Consider the following 22,922-nt stretch of genomic DNA (forward strand, 5'->3'; position numbering starts at 1 on the left):
GAATAAATCAATAAAATCTCTTTGAGCCACGGGCTGTGTGACCTTGGGTGAGTTGCCAAACTCTTCTGAGCCTCAGTTACAACACGTAATACACATCTCACAGAGCAGCTAGGAGGATTACTTAGGATGATATCTGTAAAGGGTAATGCACAGACTATGACACGTTTTCAGGTAGGTTTTATTTCTGGGAAAAAGTCTAACAATATGTATATAGAGTCTTCTCAGACTTGAGGCATCACTGCTTTCATACCCAATTTTACTAATATATTTGAGGGTAGGATCGTAAATTCTTTTATGCAAGTTTTCTAGCCCTAGAAGCAATTCAACTAAAATTTTTAGTTTTAAGAAAGCCAGTCATTTGTACAATAAGGAAGAAAAATCTTCCTAGGTGAAGCTTTTAAAGTAATATTGGACACATGTGCTCTCAAGATATTTATAATGCTCGCTGCACAGAAATCCTACTTCAGGTCACTAGCAATCACATGGATACCACGAAAAAGATAACAGAAGTGTTCAGAAATTGATGTATTTCTGCTTGAAGTTTCTTGAAGTGTGACAGCTGGGAAATCTCTTAGCAACCACCATATAGAAATATACCTGTACGCTCTTATCTATATATTTTACCTTTAATTGATCAGTAAGAAAACCGTGTGCCATACTGAGAAAGGTAACTGCATCTAAAATCAACAAACCAATGAAAATCAATACCTCAGTTTCTTATGTTCTCATACACACTAGGGGGCACTTGATCACTGACTGTAACTTTAAAATACATTAGATTTCCAGGCTTAATCAGGGGCTTTTATATTTGAGGTCAATTGGACAAGAAATGTCATGAACAAAATCAAATGCAATTGGATTTATCTTAGTTACAAACATTGGAGTGAAGAAGCAGTGTATCAGAATAACTAAGCTGCCCTCAGAGAGGCAGAAATATTTCCTAGGTTGTCATATTCAATTCTTGCTGTAAAGCTACTGGATATCAGCCACAGTGACTAGCACAGAGCAATCCTCTACAGATACCAGCTGGACCACTGAGTAGATGAATAGTTAAGAAGAAACTCGAGAAGCATTTTCTTCTCGTGATATTTTGTGGCTATGGGGCTACCTGCAAGGAGAGCCCATAAGCATCCTGAGTTGCCTGGTTATCAAGAACTATGAAACACACTGTCATAAATATTATCCCCTAGATGGTGGCTGGCAGGAGGAGGGAGGGTAGAAGGAAAGGCACGAAGTAGAAGAACCAGTGAAGTATGTATTTCTCCCCCAGTAAATGCTTTAATGTATTTTCTCATCAGTTAGTCCTTATAACATAAAAATAAAGAAACTGATCATCATGGAAGTTAAGAAGATTCAAGTCATGTAAGTAGTAAGTGGTAGGACTTATTGTCAAACCATGAGTTCCTAAGTTCGTAGCCCCCAAACTCTTGATCTTTCCACTGCAGTCCAAGAAAAACATTAAAAAAAAAAAAAAAAAAAAAAAAAGGAAGAGGAACTAGTGGAGGAAGCAGCAGAGGAAAAAGATGATAATGTCAGAGAAATAATCTATATCACATGGTTACAAGTTTGCTGGCTGTTAATAATCATTAAAAATATAGTTTCTACTGGAAAACAAACTGAGTTCCAAATAATGACTTACTGAGGAACTCTGGGAACCCAAGAAATGAAGTTGGGAAATTCATATTAACTACTTTAAAGTACTTCAATATTTATAAAAGTCTCCTATTAACATTCCTAGGAAATTAAAAAACACTCATCCTCAAAAGAAAAGAATCCTTCATGAAATTCAAGAAAATTTTCATTCACCTGAACATCTGGGGAGTTTGTGTACATGGGAGAGAAAGCTATAGTTAATTAAAACTGCTCAGTAGTTCAAGCTTAATCAAATATTTCTTGTTTTAACTCTTGACATTTACTAATAATGCTTTCAAAGCATCCATCCTAAAAAAATTCTTCTATTTACCTACCTTAAGTTTTACACTATATAAAAGTTTTAATTTTTAATGATCTGGGATCTTACAGTAGTACCTAAATGAAGATCGGCACTGTGAATGTCTGATGAAAAGGGTAAGGAAAATTAGTTACATATACAGTCGTCCCCCACCACCATCCACAGTTTCATTTTCTGCAACTTCAGTTACCTACAATCACAGTCCAAAAATATTAAATGGAAAATTCCAGAAATAAACAATTCATAAGGTTTAAATTGTGTGCCGTTCTGAGTAACATGATAAAATCTCACAGCCTCTGGCTCTGTCCCACTCGGTATCCCACCCATCCTGGGATCTCTAATCACAGACATGGTCTGCTCCTGAAATCCGACCATCGATACTGTCAGGACTCCATGATTCAGGATCACCAGAAGCAGATGATCCTCCTTCTGATATTTCCCCAGAAGGTCAAGAGTAGCTTAATGCTACATCACTATGCCTGTGTCATGAACATACTTCATCTCATTGTGTAGGCATTTTATTATCTCACATCATCGCAAGAAGAGGGGTGAGCACAGTATATGATTTCTTCTTTTGGAGAGAGAGAGAGACCACAGTCACATAATTTTTATTACAGTATATTGTTAAACTATTCTATTTTATCATTAATTGTTAATCTCTTACTATGTCTAACTTATAAATTAGAGCTTATCACAGGTATGTATGTATAGGAAAATATATAGTATATATATAGGGTTTGGTACTATCTGTGGTTTCAGGCATCCACTGGGGTGTCTTGGAATGTATCCCCAAGGATAAGGGGGAGCTATATGTATTAAAAAGACAAGCTAACTTTTGGAAGTTAGATTTTTTTTAAGGTAAACAACTGATATACTAGCTTCTCTTTTTAAAAAATATTGAATAAGGAAATACATTAAAGTTAAGTATTGGCTTTGGAGAGGTTTTAGTAAAGTTATCATTAACCTTATGTTATACTTCTCTAATGCAACCTCAAAAAAATTCAATCCAAAGGTCATGATTTTCAAGTGACTTTTATGTGATAAATACTTTTAACATGATTTTTCCAGAGAACTCAAAAGGTACACTGCTTTCTGCAGACTGATCATCTCTTACATGGTTAGTTTCTAAACTTCCAAATTTAAATAACAATTAAAAGTATAACTAATGGTTGTTCTATTCAAAGACAGGTCAAATGTTATATCTTAAAATATGTCTTATCTAATTTAAAATAAACATGTTTATAATTTATTTATATATTTTATAGCCAACACTGATTTTCTAAAAGTCTAAATTTTCTAAAGAAAAAAAAAATACTGTAGTAATTAACTATTTTCTAAGGACACAGTGGGTAGTTCAGGCCTTGGGCCAGGAAATAGCATGTTGAGTCTTTCAGCTCTAACAATGTAATAAAATTCCCATAGCTTTGTTGTATAATTATTCACTAAGGCATACATAGAGCAAAATATTCCCATTAAATTTTACTGGATAGAAACTAGACTAAATTAGTGAAAGCCATATACTACGGAATATTATTAGAGATTTACTGTTCTATTATTTTCTTGTAACTCCAATTAATTGCCCATAAAATGCTGTTAAGCGGATACCCAACTGAGGCTCTTTTAATGAACAAATAATACTTTGTTAGTAAACATGGTATGTGGAATCTTCAGAACATCCATAGATATTTAATGGTCCTTGCGGGACAAGTATGCAATAGTCAAGAGCAACTAAAATGATTCAGTCTTCTGAGATCTTATTCATTTTAACCAGTGAGCTGTTAACCAGATGACACTCAGTTAGGTCAGAGTGCTAATTAATAGGCAGCATCTCCTTTTTCAGTAGGAGATAAGTACATGGTTTCAGTTTGCACACACCTTCTGCATGTTCTCCAGTGCCTTTTCAGAAGCACAGCAGGCAAAAGAGAAATTGACTCTTTCTTGAAGAGAATTGAAGGCTCTTTCTTATTCTTTTTGGTCATGAAACAGGGGTGAAGGCATGACCTGGACTATTTCTGTTCATTCTGGTCTTAATATAAGAAAACGCTATCGACGCTCAAAATCTATCTACGTTCAATACATTTATTTTGCAGTCAGGGAGGTCCAATGTTTTTTTACTAATTGATTCTGTTTTCAGTCTTTTTCTTTGTTTTAAAAAAAAAAAAGCTCAGTCTGCTTATGTAGAGTATAGCTAATTCTTCATTCCCAATTCATTAGCCTTCTAAATTTTATCCAGAGGCTTAGCTCAAATAGCAATCTTTCCAGCTGTTATCAACCCCAGGCTGGATATATAGCAAAAAACAGGATGAGGAAGGCTTAGATCTCAAATCCCATATCCCAGGTACCAGTTTTCAGTCTCAGAACCACTGAAAAATTTCATCATGCTCATTTGTAATTTCCAAGTGTAGTTCACAGAAATTTACGATTCTGATGTTAAAATTCTTCTCTGTAGATAGGTTAACTACTCCTCTACGAAAATATGTTTTATTGAACTGAGTATCAACAAGGGTTCTCTGTATTCATGCTAATGAGATGGAAATAAAATTCTAACCAGAGATAAGATTACTGCTTGATTCTAAGAAAAGTACTTTGTGTATATATATTTATTCTTTTGGAAAATCTTAAAGTGAAACCTGTATAAATAATATCAACTCTTTATCAAAGAGCTGTTCCTTTAAAGGAGAAAATTTTTCTACAGGCTTGTTCAATTGGCATTAAGTGTATATGGAGACCCAGAAAACACAGAAAGTAAAGGAGCAAACTGAAAACAACATTAGCTTAATTTTCTTTTTTGGTTAGCTTCTGTCTGCTTTTTTACATCATTTGTGTAAAGCTTAAACTGGATATCTAGACTTTGAAATATTCTTCTTTAGTGGAATATAAAAAAAAAAGGAACCAAAGATGATTTACTCTAACAACACAAACAAATTTAGCATTTATGCAGTAATAGTAAGAACAACAAAGACAATAACAGTATTTCACACAGCTTTTAGTGAAGGTAGTTTTTACAATCAGCCTATTTCATAATCTGTTTGCCATAAAAGAATTCTGACTAATATGATAGCCTTTCTGATGGAAATGCTAACAGCATTTAAAATTTTAGCAAGGAATGGTGCAGAAAGAGGTACAATGCTTTTTTGTGTTTATTAAATTAGCCTTCATTTCAGTGTGTCCGTAAACACTTCAGCTGAAGTTTTAGGAGAAGCTGAAAAATAACTCTTCAAAGCATTATGAATAATGGTCCCAGTAAGCTTCCACCTAACTGAGTAAATTGCCAGCGTGTATTTAACAGAAAGAGAACTCTGACATAACCTATTCTTTTTGTCAACTGGTTTACTAAAGCTATGCATAAGCATGATTGTTACATTAAATCAGAATTTTATTACATTTATAAAAGAGACTTAAAGTTCCCATGGCCTTCTGCTAGAAACCTATCCACGAAGCTGAATGCAGCCTCCAAATGATCATAATGGTACCCACACCTATTTGACTTTCACCCCAGAAACTTGCCGTCATCATTCAGTGAAACAGACATACTAATATACTTTTACCTGCTAGGAAACTCCCCCAAGACCTCTTAACAGCATGAAACAACACCCAAATTCAAGAAAAATATCACCAAAAACATACGTATTTCTAAAGACTTGATGACAAGGGAAAAAAAGTTTCCAATCTTCTTCACTTACCCAGGAGTTTTGCAATGACATAAAGGGCTTGTCCCCAAAGAAACAGTTTTCCATCACGGCCACAGTTGCTAGGGAATCGTTTCTGACTACCAGGCTTTTTTTTCTCATTTTCTACAAAGTCAGCTGGCACATAATAGTACTTTGGTATGACGGGATAACCTATGGAGTTTAAAAACAAACACTTAAAATACAACAAATCAGTGTCCTCCCCAAATCTTCCCTTCAAAAAACTGCAATGGTTAGAAAGAACACATAGAGAAAGGTTGTACAATAGAAAACTGGATATTCTGGCTCTTTTCAGAAATTCCCAGTGAAAAATGTGGAAAAAGCTTCTTGCCTTTAAAACACAAATTCACATGAGAAGTTACATGTTAGCCAACAATGTGTACATAATCTTCTCTAACGACATTTAATTTTAACACCTTTAAATGCATCGATAAATACACAGCATGTAAATATTTAGGGCCATGAAAGAAGCTATTTTTAATAGGATTAGTCTGTGCAAGCTTTATAAATGAGACACTATGTAATTTTAAATGAAGAATTATAACCCTGAGCCATTGCTTAGAGCAAAGAAATCCCCATTTTAAACACTAGGTCCATTAATCTACCATTCAATATCACTACAGAGAAAAAAAATCCATCTTCCCCTGTGACCAACCCATTTAAAAATATTTCCTGGTAGAAATGAAAAATTATTTAAAGACTAGAATCTGTGGATGAAGGGGGAAAAAACATTCTAACAGAGTGCTACAGAAGACTTTTTGTAGTATCAGCCCATATAGGAAACTTAATTTTTCTAATAAAATTGCACAGATTTCCCTAAAATGGGCTTCTTTCTTCATGTATCAATCAATAATGATATTTGTACCTAAAACCAGTAAAAAGGTTTATGATACACAGAGAATAGTCTGAACATCCTTCTCTGAACATGATGAAGCCTGCCGTGTGGTACATGGACTGCCACCTCAATGCATCAGTGATCTACCGCTGAATATTAAAAGGTCTCAGTCAAGGGATTTTAAATATATTCACTACACCATTCTTTACATTATTTCTCACATTGGCCAAAGGTTATCTGGAGCACAAAGACAAAAATAACTGGTTTTAAACATTAATATTTATTTGGAATTCATGTTTATCCACAAACACTTTGCTGCTTTAACATTACATGTATTTTAAAGAGCAAGCACATAGTATATTTACTCTAAGATACTTGTGGAAAACCCTAAAGAATATCACAAACGTCACGTGAGATAGGAATGCGGCCTGGTGCTATGACTGCCAGGCTATGCATTGCATCCTAAGACCACTTTTTTTTTTTAATCAACACACCATAGTTTTAACTTTCAGATAAATGTGCCTTCAAAGCTACTCACTCATGAGAATATATTATTATTTTATTAATACTTCCAAACCCCAAAGATATCTGGAACCTCTTTGGAATTCCTTTGAGAATTAGTTTTCTAGTCATACAGAAAAATTAGTTATATTCTTTTATGGACTCTGCTGGTGTTTAACTGAAACCAATATACTCTAGGCCTTTTGACCATTTCTGAAATATTAAATCCATTCTCAAAGGATGGCATTTTAGAACCACAGCAAACACTCAAAATAATGTGCAATATGCAGAAAGTCCTTGAAACATCTCCAAAGAGGAGGCCAGAATGTTCTTGGCAACAGTAGTGCTTTTAGGCTAGGGCAAAGCCTCCCTCAGTGGCCCTCTGGAGGGGTCAGCACTCACCTCCACAGCCATTTCTGGTGATCTGGATAAAAACCAGTCACTTTGTATTACTGTCACCGGACACACAATGAAGGAGTTTCACAGTAGGTAACAAATGAAGCTCTGCCCACCTGGCAAACTATCTTGTAGTTACTATGGTTGTGACCACTTTAATTATCTCCATCATCTTACCTGATGAACTCCTTTCATGAAAACAACTTTATTATAACAAATTAATATATGACTCTCTCTAATTCATTTGAGGGCCTTTTTTTTCATTTTAATATAAATTGTTCTGTTCAAAAAGAAATCATTTATACATTTCAAAGGAACATTAAAGGAATATTGGTAGAAAGAATTTCTTGCAAAAAGCATTCCAACTATACCTTCTGTGGTGTGATGAAGCACTGGAGTCAAAAGATCCTGATACTCTTTTACTTGTTTCAGATTGCCTCTGAAGACACCTAAAATGTAAAATATAACATCCAATAGCACCTGAGTTCAATAAGCACCTCAGAAAAAATATCAGCCCAATTGTAATCATTCTGGTAATTTTGTATGTAAATGATAAAAACAATATTGAAAAAAGGTAATGCAAATGTTTGTGCTATTTTTCCAGGAAATCGATTTTAGAAGGTCATATAAGCATTTAGAATTAAAAACTGAATTTTAATTGAAATTTCTCTATTCTTAAGTGTAAATGTTATAGACATTCACAATGTCATGGATTACAGTATTCATGATTTCTATTCATAAAAAATTCTCCTTTGTAAATATGAAAATATATTTGTATCATTTTTAAATAGTTCAATGTATTTCATTTTTAAATGACTTAACATTAACTCAGAAAGCAGATGAGCAGCACATAAAAATGCAGAGTGTTAACATCACTAAGTGCAGTCTATTTTGCTAGATGAAAGGAGTCATATTTTATCTCTGCTCTTCTTTAAACCATTTATAATCTACAGCTTAAATTTCAGGAGAAGAGCTCACTTACCATCAATCATCATGTAAAGGAAAAATATGGGAAATTCACATTCAATGCCATCAAATAGCTAAAACAGAAAATGTTAAAGATTTCAATAATTATTTAGAACAATTATATTCAAACACTTCTATTGTTAGAATATACACATAAAAATTTATTTACTGTAATAACAACATTGGACTGATTTTATAAGTAGTTTCACTGTTTTTTCAAAATTTTTTTTCAGAATTCTTATTATTCAAAAATTCATTCATTTAATCCATCACACAGTAATTATTCATTCAATAAATATTTACTAAGTACACAGTAATGCCTGGCCTCAACTAGACAGATGGCTATGAAGACTAAAAGACAGAGGACCCGTCCTCTAGGGGTCACAGCCTAGTGGGAAGACAGGCATGGAAATAAACAACTACAGTACATTACAAAATGTCTGCACATGGTATATACCAAGAACCAAGGGCATGAGACATCTGAGTCTGCCTATCGCGTCAGGGAAGGGTTTATAGGAAAGAAGATGCCTCCACTAACGCTTGTTGGATTTCTCTGGGGAGATGAGGTAAGGGACTTCCACACAGTACAAACTAGAGATGCATGAAGGGCAAAGTTTGTTAAAGAAACTACCAGCAATTCAGTATTTTTGGAATTAGTAAGGAAGAAGTAGTGAAAGCTGAAGCCCTACAGGTGGGCCAGGAGGGCCAGACAAGGAAGGGCCTGAGAAGTCATGCGAAGAGACAAAGACTTTGATCTGAAAGCGACAGGGAAGCACTGGTGGATACTAAACAGGATCAGATTTACTTGCTAGATGAACAGCTGGAGGTACTGAAGAGGACAAGAAATATGGAGACCAAGTGGAAGGCTGCTGGGAACAATCCAAAGAGAAAAGATGTTAGCCTAACCTGAGATTTCTCAACTTTAGCACTACTGACGTTCTGCGCCAAGAAATTCTTTGTTGCAGGGGCTGTCCTGTGCACTGTGGGACATTTAATAGCATCTCTGGTTTTTGCCTTCCAGATGCCAGTAGCACCCACCAAATTGTGGCCATGGAAAATGTCTGCAGGTATTGTCAAATGTCCCCTGGGGAGCAAAATCATTCCTGGTTGTGGATCACTAGCCTAAACCAAGGAGTTAAGAGAGAGGAAGGGGCAGACTTTTAAGGTGTGAAGGTGGTTAAACTTGTCAGCCTAGGTGAGTAACAAAGAAGGCTGAGTGAGAGGGAAGAGCCTAGAATGAACCTCAGGTTTGGGGCTTGTGCCGAAGAGTGGAAGGTGAACATAGGCAGACTTCAGGGCATCTTAGTAAGGATGTCCAAAAGGCAGCTGGATACGTGGTAGGGCACTCAGGGGCAGAAGTATGAGTTAGGGATAGAGATCTGGAATTAACAGTGATTGCTAAAGCAATAATCGCACAGATAGTATGAAAAGAGTACAGGACTGAGGATGGATTCCAGGAGACGAACAATGTTTAAGGAAAAGCAGCAGAAGAAGAACCTGCAAAAGAGACTAACAAAGACAGTGAGAGGTGTAAACAGAGAATTAGGAAGAGAATGAGGTCACAGAAAATGGAGGAGAACCTCCAAAGACAGAGTTAGAGACAGAGACTCAGTTAAAACACTCAAATGCCCATGAGAGGGCCAGTGAAGTAAGATCAGAAAAGCACCCATAATGACCCAGTGACATAAACTGACTGAAGCCAGCACAGCCACTGAGAAGTGCTGGGGAGAGGAGCTAGATTATAGGGTAAAGAATTAAGTAAGGGGCAAACAAGGAGACACACCCAGAACATACCGTGCTTTTTAGAAGTATGACAACAGAGAGAGACAATGGGAGGCACATAGGGAGGGTTTTGTGTGTGTGTGTGTGTGCGCGCGCACGTGTGTGTTTAATGATTTTCAATCTACCCCACTAAAGCAAAGTCTTCAGTAATGTGGATGGATGCTTACTTTTTTGTAGGGTGCTATAATAGTTTCTGGGCAGCTTAAAAACAGCTAGAATAAACCTAGATATGGGGTACATATATGCACTTGAAACATAAAATATTTTAAAACTAAATATTTAGAGGAATATATTCCTCTAAATGGGAAGTGTCTAAGTGAAACAGAAAAAAGAGCACTTGCTTAATAAATTGAAAATTAGATCACAAATAGATATTTTCTATTATGTAAGACAAATATTATAGAGCAGGCAGGCAAAGCACGGAAAGTACAACAGAAAAATTAATCACCCACTGAATCAACAGGGTCCAGTATGAGCAAACGGGCCTCAATGGTAGTAAGAACTACCTAATTGAGAGATCACTATGTGCTAACACCATTCTGGGTGCTTTTATATACATACTTTTATATATATTAATTCATTTATTCCTCATAAAAATCCCAATAATAGGACCAATAATGGTAGGTACTAATATTATTTCACCAATGAAGAGTATTAAACAGAGGTTAGTTAACTTGCCCAAGGCCAGACAGCTAGTAAGTGGTAGAGGCAGAATTCAAACCCAAGAAGTCTGCTTCCTGAATCAGTGCCCCTGACCATTCTGGTATGCTATCTGATATGGGATATTTTTTTTGATACCTTAATTTCAGCTGGTTTGTAGTAGCGTCTGTTGGGATCTTCCAATGATGTTCTATACCCATCTCTCAAGAAACGCTTAAATCCGTATTTTCCTTTCAGTTTTCTAACCACTTTATCAAGTGTCTGGTTAAACAGAACTTCATCATCCAAAGCAAATGCAGGATAGCTGATGCAGGGGAGTAGGGAAGCATCTGTGTTCTGGGAGGAATAAAAAAAAGAAGGAAATGTAAGTGCCTGCAGTGATATGATCCAGGAGGATCACAGAGATGAAAAGCCACTAAGGTTATCTGACTGACAGTGAGATTGCTGTGCCCCAAGGGACAGGGAGATGTCTACATGGCATGGTTTAGGGAACCTTACAGAGGAGATAAAATTTTGTTCAATAATAAGGAGTAGTCTCAAGGTTCAACACTGGACTCACACTTTAAGACATTACTTAAGGCAGTGTGTAAAATTTTAACACCAATAATTAGTCATTACAACTAGTTTGTCATAACAACTTGTTTATAATAGTGAACACCAGAAAACAATCTAAATGTCCAACAATTAGCTGAGTAAATTAGCAACTATTAAAATTTATATTTTAGAAATACTCCTAGAAACATCTGCAGCCAGATGCTATATAGGCATATAAAAACTTATCAGACAAAGAAAAAAGGTGAATTGAATACGAGAAAAGAAACAAGGAAAGTAATTTTATTCAAAAGAAATTTAAATTATAAAAAATATTTTCCTAATATTTTATATATCTCTTAAAAAATTTGTTATTGAAGTATAGTTACCTTACAAAACTGTGTTAATTTCTGGTTAATTATATATTTCTAATACATAATATTCTGTGGCCAAAAAATTCATTTCAGTATAATGTTGCTACTCCTCCAAAAAGAAAACAATGTATCTAGTTCTCTATTGCTTTACAAAAGACTCAAAGGAAAAAGCGGCTTTCTCCACAGCTCTGCTCACTTCCTGAACAAGACTTCCATGGGCCAGGGGAGGGGGCAGCAATATCTATTCTCTCTTCTTATCTCTTCTGGCAACCTCTGACACTTAAGAGCACTTTCTTGCAAAAAACAAACAAAACCACACATCAATCATAAACAGTTCATGTTAATTTATTATAAAAAAAAATCTTACATGAGATCTTGATTCTCTGGGTAACAGTGAGCACAAAGTTTGCCTATTGCGATTGTGGGCATCGAGATCCACAAATATCACTGACCAGGAACAGCCCTGGAATGAGAAAAAACATTTCCTACATTAACAAAAAAGCATGTGAACACTGGACATTTCAGTGAAATAAGTTTCACATTATAAATCAATGTTACCTCAATTTAAAAAAATAATAAAAATTTTTTTTAAAGACAAAAAAAAAAAAAGAAATTTCAGAAAAATACTAACAGGAAACAGCCTAAATGTCCATTGACAGATGACTGGATAAAGAAGATGTGGTATATTTGTACAATGGAATACTATTCAGCCATAAAAAACGACAACATAACGCTATTTGCAGCAACATGGATGTCCCTGGAGAATGTCATTCTAAGTGAAGTAAGCCACAAAGAGAAAGAAAAAATACCATATGAGATTGCTCATATGTGGAATCTAAAAAAATTAAAAAATAAAAATAACATAAATACAAAACACAAACAGACTCATAGACATAGAATACAAACTTGTGGTTGCCATGGGGGAGGAGCGTGGAAAGAGATAGACTGAGAGTTCGAAATTTGTAGATACTAACAGACATATGTAGAATAGATAAACAAGATTATATTGTACAGCACAGGGAAATATGTACAAAATCTGGTGGTAGCTCACAGCGAAAAAGAATTCGACAATGAATATATGTATGTTCATGTATAAATGAAAAATTGTGTACACTGGAAATTGACAACATTGTAAACTGACTATAACTCAATAAAAAAGAAAAAAAAAGAAAAATACTAACAATGGTTGCAATCGGAGAGTGGCATTAGAGATTTTAATTTTTTTAGTATTTTCAGTATTTCTCAAATTTCTTGCAAACTAACCTGTTAATTTTATAATCATAAAAAATAAATGATATTTTTACATTTTCCCTAGATCTCCTTAGCTTTCTTATAAATCAAAATGTATTGATTACAAGGTAACTAATCATGGACCTTTATTTTAATAAAAATAAAAAATAGTTTGGTTAACATGTTTGAGAAGAAATAAAGGAAGAACTGGTTTGGATTTGCAGAATCTGATTTGTATAGTCCTAATAAAGAATGTTGATTATGTGATCAAACTAAATGAATTTAGATACAATCTAGAATTACAGATACAAAAAACTACTTGGTTAAAACATTAAGACAGAAGATCTCAAATAACTGTAATGTACATAATGCTAGCTAATATTCACTGTGTCAAGCACTGTGTTTTATGCTTCACATTGATTATCTCATTTAATTCCCATATGCAGATATTATTATCTCCATTATGCTGAAAAGGATGCTGCCTCTTAGTTTAACAGAGGCAAGGTTCAAAAACAAGTCTCTGATACAGAAGCCCATACCTTAAGCACTAAGTTAAGTAATTTCCCACACTAAAAAATATCTGTCAAGAACCAAAATCTTAAAAGAAAACAGGTTGTAACAAAAAATGTTAATTTGACTGCTAACCAAGTTAAAAAAAATTACTGCTTATCCATTAGTGCTTTCCATATTCAACAGTGTAGTCTTTAATTAAACATAGCTTTATTTTGAGCTGAATATTTTGAAAACACAGAGAATGAAGTTGGAATATAATGACTGCCTCCATTACAAGAGGATTCTCAGAAAAATACATGGGGAAAGGAAGAAGAAAACCATCCTAAATTTCATGTTGCTTCATTACCTTCTAAAACTCATACCAATTCTCACCAACTTCAAGATGCATTCACCATGAAACTAAAATACCCTGACAAATTTAAGATCGAGTAGGACTATGATGCTAGATCCAAATATCAGACTCACTATATGTGCATTTTTCCTATTACCCCATGTTCATGCATGGATACTGGCTCATAAAATAGAATGATTTCTCTTATTATTTCTTAAATCGCTTTTAACTCTGACAACAAATGAACAAGGAATGAGTGAGGCTGTCTCCCAATCAGATCAATGTTAAACTGCTGCTTCTATTATTTTAAAGTCCCTACTTCTTGTCTGTCTGCACAAAACTGAGTCCAACAAAGCTTCATGCAGTAGCTGCCACTGTCAGAGAAATGTGCCCTCTGCTTCGAGTAAAACAAGATAGAACATGATCTCTGCTCTCAAGGAGCTGACCCAGATGATACACAGTTCTAAGTGAGATGAATACTAAACCAAACAAAAAGACTGCACGTGGCAATCCATGACTACATAGCAGGTGAGTGGCTTAGATGAATGAATGAATAATTAATAATAATAATAATAATAATAAAAACAAAACCAAGTTAACAGGAGAAAAATAAAACAGGGAACTTGGGGTACCTGATGGAGAAGGCAAGGACCAGAACTAGGATCTGAATTTTGGGGAAGGGGGAGCAAGTTGAGTGGTTAGAACAAAACAGCAGAGAAATGAATGCATGTGAGATATTGGGAGTCAGCAAATACACCAAATAAGAGGACTTATAGATTACCCGTAGGCTGATAATTAATAAAGTTAATAATTAATAAATACATAACAAATCAGTCTACCTTGAATTTTTTAAAAGATACAATCTAAGTAAGGTAATTTATAAATAATGAAGTGAAATGGCAAATTTGGCAATTCTTGCCATTATTTAATTAACATAAAGAGTCAACTTCTATTTTCTGGCCATAAATAAATTACCTATCCTGTTCATCAAAGTATTTGTTCAGGTTTCTTCCTCTGCCAGCCTCTGAGAAAAATGTGCAAAAAGAAAAATAACCTCATAATGCTACCATATTTTAACACTAAGATCAAAAGCTATTGAACTATTTTGTTTGGCTGTCATCTTAAAGCACATACTATGCTTCAAGTATATGGCCCAGATTTACAGAAGAATAAAATTCACCAAGGCCATGGGCAGCTATTCCTATTCAGAAGCAAATTTTTTAAAAAGTCATCAAGGAGAAGCTACACATGGAATTAAGTATCACTGACTTTAAATTATCAGACACATTTTTAGGTCTGTAAATTTCAAAGGAAGCTAGATATGTCTGCACTGCTTTGAAAATTTTGCATAATATGAGCAATCTCTCTTGTCATCATCTTTTAGATTCTGGCCTCTGTTCATTTGTCAGTATCCTGATTTCTCCAATTAAAGACAGGAATTTGAAAGGATGTTTTACATGTATATGTCACTCCAGAGTATCTGATTAACTTTGTATATTTTATTTTCATCTTCCATATCTTGAAATAATCACAACTCTGCTGTAATATCCTGACTGCATCTAAAGAGCATATTTTAAGTCTCACAGTTCAAATTTTACTCCTAAACTGAGTTAAGAATTAACTTTGCTGAGAGCAGTTGCTCTCATCCTTGACTACATATTAGAATTCCTGGGCAGTTTAGAAAAATCTCAACATCACAGCCTTCCCCCTATATAATTAAGTCAGAATCTCTAAGGGAAGTTCCCAGGCATCAGTATTTTTTTTTTTTTAAGTTCCTCAAATCCAATGTGCAGCCAAGATTGAGAAATTATGGCTGGGGAACAATACCAGTAGCATATTTATAACTCAGAATCAGAATGCATAGTAAAGCAATTCGGTGCTTTTAAAGTTCAGCTAAGAAATCTATGAAAGTTTCCTGGGAAAAGTAGGCTGAAGGCAGAGCCCTGAAATAGACATAGTGAGGAAAGGTACCATGTATGTGTGTGAGTATATATGTAGGTGGAGGAGATGTATACTAGATATGTAAGCAGCATACACCAAGACTCAGATGGATCAAAGGAGATGGCACAACGGCAGAAGAGTTGACCACTACTTTATAATAGCTGACCTAGACGTGCAACTCCATTCAGCTCACTATTTGGTATGCCATGGAAGGCAGAAGAGTAAGACCTGCATCCTTCCACATTGCTGCTGTTAACTACTGGCTTAGTTCACGACTCCTCTCAGTCTCCTTGAGATACTCTCTAGAGGTTTTTCAGTTCAACCAATAAAGAACAGCACTTTATTAGTAATAACATGATATATCATTTACTGAGGGTTTAAACTTTGGCAAGCACTATGCTAAGTTTTTTATTTGCATGACTACCTTCTGAGTTAGAACCTAGTGTCATTATCTCTCTCTCTCTTTCTCTCTTTTTTTTTTAAATGAGGAAGCTGAGCCTTAGGTACATAACCAGCCAGTCAGCAAGCTCACTGGTGGAAGTACAGAGCACACAGTGACTCCTGCCTCCTGCCTCTGAATACAGTGTCATTGCTTTATGCCACATTATCCTCCTACTCACTCCCTCACCCCTTTCTTCCTTACCTATTTAATGTATATACAAATAGTCTTTAAATTTTTATACACAAATACACATATACTCATAGACACACACATACTTAAATGAATGTACTGACAGTGAAGCAGGGGGAAAAAGGAAGTGAAAGGTATTGAAGGTTACATGCAGGATTTCCACAAGTATGTTGACTCTTCCAAAGAGAAATGCTGATGCAACCTAAGGGACCAGTGCCAGAGGGACCAAGAGTCTCCCAGGAGATTCATAATATTAATTCTCATGATTTTCAGTAGGCTCACACCCCTCCAAACCCCACAAGCTCTGATCCCTCCATTTCACCAGCCAGAGGTTGAGAGAAAAAGAAGAGTGTGGGAAGTGGGTGATTTAGAGCCACCTCTAGGGCACTCAGAATGAGGTGCTGCTCCCCTCTTCCCAAGCCTTTCCATGTCTGTGGTCATTCTTCATCCCTCACATCCTAGATTTAACCAGAGTCCTTCCTTCAGGGGAAGTTGGAGTGAGAAGAGAGTTTACATAAGTAAAGGGGGTGGGGGAAGAGAGGCAGTTGTGTTACCAGACTCTGACCTTAAATTTAAGACTTGAATACATAGTATTAGAATTGCCATAACAAGATCCATGTCATATTTTACATGTCTGCATAAGTTCCTAAACTGTATCATCACTGACTTCGCATTTTAATAGCTTAAGGTTAATTTTAATATTAGTTGCAAACTTCCTTTGCCTTTCCATTTTAGGAATCTTTACAAAAATTGTAAAGAAAATTAGCCTACTTTCTCAATCCAGAGAAGTAACCTGTATTCCTACATATTATTCCCTTCCAATGACAACTCAATCCATGTCACTTGATTAGGTACAGAAACTGGTTAAAGATCTTATGAAAATTTAAGGTAACCCTCAAGGTTTTCCCTTTTATCTCAAAGAAAATGAGATTTTAGACCTATGATTACAGCCAGTTGAGGGCTAAGTTAGGATCACAATTTCTAATTCTTTGGTTGCACACATTATGCAAATTCCCCTCCACATGTGATATACACTGATATACATTAAATCGACACCAACAAAGGAACTGACATGGAAATATACAGTATATAATGCCAGGAATATTTTAAAATGTGAAGACTGAACAAAAGACTAGAGAAAAAAAAAACTGAACAAGGAAAATGAAAATTCTTTAGAGAAAAAAAAAACAACATGGAATATGCAAATTCTTTATTAAGAGTTTTTTTTTTTAATTAAGCAATCTTTTTCAGTTAGAAAACTAAAATTTAAGCAGCAAATCATATTCAAAGGAAAGGTTATTCAACCATGGGCTGCTACATAAATTTCAGAAATTCTCTGATCATAAGGAATGACTTGGTTAATGAATGGCCAAGCTAATTAAACATGCAACTGGAAAAATATTCAAAGTCTGCCATTGCTGTTGCTGTTTTTTTTACCTGGTTGCCAAAGAGGTTGAATCCATTAATTGCTTCTAAAGCTGCTTTTGCTAAGCCAACAGAGCTAAAAGAGAAAAGGAAACACTTTATAACTCAGATGTATTTGGCTATAAAATAAGAACCGCTAACTGATGAATATTCAAAAGTAAGTTTCTTCATTAACACTTATAACAACTTCCCTAAGAAGAATAATGTCTAAGAGACTTCAGTCTGACATTTCACTATTTTAATTTTTCTTTTTTATAGTTAGTGATCTTCAGGGAAAAATATTTCTAAGTTCACCTTGATCTAGACAAATGGTCATACTATTGATGGGAGAAGTTTTAACTCCAGTATCATTTATATTCACTGACTCAAGTGAAAAAAAGGAAAATGATGAACTTTAGAGGAAGGTGTATTATGATATGTGCACAGTAATATCAGGTTGGGCATCATTAGTTCAGATCAATTAAGAGCTTTTCTGACGTCAACTTGGAGCCTTAGAAAAGATATTGCACATTATACAATTACCATGGAGTTTAGTTTAATATACCCATTCAAATACTCTTTGCTTAGGGTCCAATAAAATGGACCCTCACAGAGCAAATGATCACCATGTTTCTCATTTTTTGCTATATTCTTGTTTTTATAATAATAAACATAAAATAATAAATGTGTACTCCTTTGGCCTCTCAAATGCCTCTACAATAATGGGGAAAATGGGTAGACCAAAATTTCTTTAAAAATATGACATCGTCATCTTATAAATATCAACCTATAAATATTTTAGATCTAATTTTATTTTAATTATTTCAATTTTTTGTTTTTATTCAAAGCAGCTTCATATTCCATTAATATTATTTTAAATTAATGACCTGTCATCATTTCTCTAAAGCAGTGATTATCAGAGCGTGGATCTCAGAGAAGCAGCATTACCTGGAAACTTGTTAGAATTGCCAGTTCTCACTGCTCTCTGGGAGTGGGCTCAACAGTTAGTGTTAACAAGCCCTCTAGGTGCTTGCTGTGCTCTAAATCTGAGAACCACTGTTCTAACACTGATGTCATCATGATTCACATTTTCTATGGCTTATTTACATGAAATGTTCTCAAGTAAGCATCAGTTTTACTACAGGATAGTAAATAGATGGGAAACTTATTCTAAAATATATAAATATGAGGGAATATAGCCAATATTTTATAATAACTATAAATGGAATATAATCTTTAAAAATTGTGAATCACTGTTGTACACTTAAAACTTACATACTGTTGCACATCAAATATACTTCATTCTTTGAAGAGCTAATGAAAACTGACAGACTTCTAGTAACATTGACAAGGAAATAAGACAAGACACAAATGACCAATACTAGGCATAAAACAGGAGCTAACACTATAGTCACTGTACGCATCAAAAGGATAACAAGAAAATGAACAATTCCACACACATAAATCTGACAACTTAGAAGGAATGAATCAATTCTTGGAAAAGCACAAACTACCACTACTCACCCAATAAAAATAATTTGAATAGCCCTATAACTATTAAGGAAATTGAATCCACAATTTAAAAATGGCCAAACAAGAAATCCCCATACCTAGATGATTTAGTTGGGGACTTCTACCAAACATTTATTGAAAAATTGACACCAATTCTACACAATCTCTTCCAGAATATAAGAGAGGAAAACACTTCAGAATTCAGGTAAAGCTAGCATTACCCCATTTTACGAACCCAGCATTACCCTGATATCAAAACCAAAGACAATACACAAAAACTGTAGAGCAATACCCTTCATAAATATAAATATTTAAATCCCTTTCAAAAAATTGGCAAAAAAAATTAAGCAATATGTGAAAATTATCACCATAACCGACCAAGTGAGATTTATTCTAGAAACACAAGGCTAGTTTGATCATCAAAAATCAATGGGAATAGTCTACGGTCTTCTCGTTTGCTCGCATTTTGAAAAAAGTCACTATTCCTAACAACTTGTCTCTCGATTTATTGGCCTATTGTGCAGAGAGCAGTGTGAGCTTGGACCACCACCTAACAGCACCTGTATAAGAATTCTAAATTCCTAGAAACAAAGGGTTAGAAGAACCCCTGGGAGTCACATACTCTGACAGTTCATGCAAAAACATTCACTGTCAACTGGTTTTCTTGCTTAAGAATGTGTTCCCAATGCCCTAGGAGTTCCCTGTTAGCACCCAATGCAAACACATGCATTTAACCAAGTAACTAGAAAACTTCCATTTACAAGGTGTGTGGTAAGACTTGGCAGTATTTTGAGAAGTGAGAGAAAATAACTTATTCAAAAGGCAAATATATAAGAAATTCTATTCTGGAGGAGATACATAAGGTAGCCAGCCCAAGGTCCTATGTTTAAAAATGATACAAAAAGACAGCTAAGGGATGAATCTGGAAATCATCTTCTAAACAAAGCATTACAAAACAAACACTGTACTTGGACTACAGTAAAGGTTGAATTCTTTCCATTTTAACTTTCTTGCCCAATGCAAGTGATTGAATAATTGGACTTACCAGAAATTCACACATAGTTAATTTATCATTCACTGGTTATTTATATTTAAGTCTCTGACAAAGACAAGCTATTTAGAAACACAAACACATTCCTATTGTGATCTTACATTTACTGGCAAATATAATATGTATGTTGTAAGAATTTTAAGTGTTTTACTGGCACAAGACATTCTCAGAAAATTATTCCATGATTAGCTAACGAACATATTAGTATTAGGTGACTACTATCAATAGAACATTCAGAAGAGGACATTAGATTCTTGCAAGGTATTACCTCAGCACTCACTGAAGAGAACTAAAGTAATGTTTACTTGGGAGATAGTTTATAATAACGTGATTTATTGCAAAAATTAAAGCTTTTCTAGAAAAGATGATGGATTTGGACTAGGAGATTTAAAACCCACAATGGAATAAAAAAAATTAACTAGTAAACATGGGAATTAAATTCACAAGAGCCTGCTCATTAACACTATGCTTTAACTTCCTGGGCTACCCAATCACACCTCCTGAAAGAAAAGGGACTTTACAGTACTATGGTTTTACTGGATGTTCATGGATTGTTCAGTACAGAAAAATACATAAAATGAAGCAGAATGGATGAACAGTTGCTTGTATTATAGCTCAATGCCTGGAATACCAAAAATTACTTAAGAAGACTAAGTAGTCACTTCAAATAACAAGCACTCTATGAAATAAAAGGGTCACGAAAACCATCTGAAAACAAGTAAAGCGGTGCTACGATGGTTACTCATCTGATGGTTTAGTGGCTCCTTTCTTTACTGGGGAAGTCAAGAGAAAAGAACATAAGATTATAAACAACAACAACAAAACCAGACACAAAAAAACAATAATCTCTCCATTTGGGCCTGTATCTACCTTACTAAATTACTACTAAGTTATTACAGTTTTCCTTTTCACTTCCCAATAACCAAAAAATTTGTAATTAGGTTTGGGATTCAATTTACATTTTACAGAAGACTCATCTCTTCTTCAAAACAGAGGTTTGGTTTAAAGGTAGCCCAAAGGGCTAAGAATATCCTTACATTAAATGAGGAAGGGAAAATATTAAAATTAAAATTCTTGAATTACACTTGGGGCAGCTGAGAAGACCTCTTGGAGGATACGTAACTCTGGGGATTAAGAATTAGTGTTATGACAAATAGGTACCAACATGATACATGGAAGAAATGTAATTAAATCAAATAAGATTTTTAAATGCAAGGGAATTTATTAAAAGACTTAGAGAATAAACAGAAGAAAAGAAGAGAATTATCTGAAATAGTTCCACATACCCTAGAAGAAACTGACCGGAGCATGTTGTCTGAGGAAAGTCCAGTCAACAGAAAAATCAGGTGAGCAGGGAATGGTTGCTTAGAAAGCATTTCAAGACAATCATACCAAACTTAGAACAATGAATTCTTTTACCAAATCCCTGAAAAGGAAGATTCCAGTTGCTGCTAGAATGAGGTTCAGATAAATGCAGTGAGATCACACTTTAGGAAAAAAATTCTGAAGGTTATCTTAGAAATGCTAAATAATTCAAGAATTTGGACTAAAAGATATCAGCAAGTCTAGGGCTGAAAAGGGCCGATCAGGAAGGAACTGACCAAAGCATTAAGCTGAATAAGCTTTACTGATTGCTAAGCAAAGATATCCTTGAAACTTATCAAAATTTCACCAAGAGTATATACTCTGCTGTTCCTTCAAACTTCAAGAAAACTTTTTAAGACTTTAAATTACAATGTGATACAGTAAAACATAATTGTGGGTTTGGAGGCCAACCACCTGGAATTCAGTTCCGGCTCTACAACCTATTGATTCTTATCCTCTAAGCAGTGGAGGGGAGGAAACCTCAAAACCTTCTAAATTTTAGTTTCCTCCTGTATAAAAGGCAATAATGTTTCCTGCCTGGCCTGAATAAGAAGTATTCTGTAGCTGTACAGTGCCCAAATGCAATTATTAGAGGACCACTGATGCTAAAGAGGGAGTCTGTATCCTCAGAATACTATGTGCGTGTGTTTTGCGAACCCAGGGGTGGAAATCTTCTTTTTCAAGGTGCAGTTTAGAAGGGATGTGCCCAGTGTGGCAAGGGAAAGAGGAGACATTTACCAAGTCAGTTGAGCACAAGGCCTTAGTGAGCATCAAGGTAGCCGTTAAACTGTGCTCTCTCGAATTCCTGCTAAGAATGGCACAGAGATGAAGAGTGATAAAAAGAAAGTTAGAAGGCAAAAGGCAAGATGAGTACTCACAGCAAGAGTTACTATACACTATCAGGATTTCCGAAATTTTGAGAACAGCTTAAGGATGTAACAAGGATATTGCATTAAAAAATCTTTGGATCAGATCCAACTAGGCACAGACAGTTCTGGGATGTTTCACAGCAACAGACTAAGAGTTGTGACTTTATCCCTGGCCGATAGCAGCCCTACATTCCACTACCCAGGCATGAGCACAAAAGGATAGTGGCCTCCCACCACCACTGCCATGACTGCATCCATGAGTGCCATAGGGCTCGGGTCTCTTGCAGTTTCAAAATAGACCACTTTGGCACCAGAGGTGACATATCTAAAACAGGCTTGTAGAGATCTGAGCTAAGAAACACTTGAAAAAAAGTGTTTAAAGTTCTTTTG

General features: G+C 35.1%; 1 protein-coding gene across 4 annotated transcripts in view; it reads right to left on the reverse strand.

The window, feature by feature from the left end:
• Positions 1-22,922, reverse strand: part of PHKB (phosphorylase kinase regulatory subunit beta) — a 164,428-nt gene that overhangs the window by 78,585 nt on the left and 62,921 nt on the right. For all 4 annotated transcript variants that reach the window (XM_031458514.2, XM_031458512.2, XM_031458513.2 and 1 more), the window contains 6 exons: positions 17,769-17,832; positions 12,053-12,148; positions 10,919-11,116; positions 8,355-8,412; positions 7,744-7,821; positions 5,635-5,793 (listed from right to left, as the gene is read on the reverse strand). In XM_031458514.2, the coding sequence (XP_031314374.2) occupies positions 5,635-5,793; positions 7,744-7,821; positions 8,355-8,412; positions 10,919-11,116; positions 12,053-12,148; positions 17,769-17,832 (653 nt within the window). The remainder of the gene's footprint in view (positions 1-5,634; positions 5,794-7,743; positions 7,822-8,354; positions 8,413-10,918; positions 11,117-12,052; positions 12,149-17,768; positions 17,833-22,922) is intronic.

The sequence above is a fragment of the Camelus dromedarius genome, chromosome 9, assembly GCF_036321535.1.
Source record: "Camelus dromedarius isolate mCamDro1 chromosome 9, mCamDro1.pat, whole genome shotgun sequence".
In the NCBI taxonomy this organism is placed as follows: Eukaryota; Metazoa; Chordata; class Mammalia; order Artiodactyla; family Camelidae; genus Camelus; species Camelus dromedarius.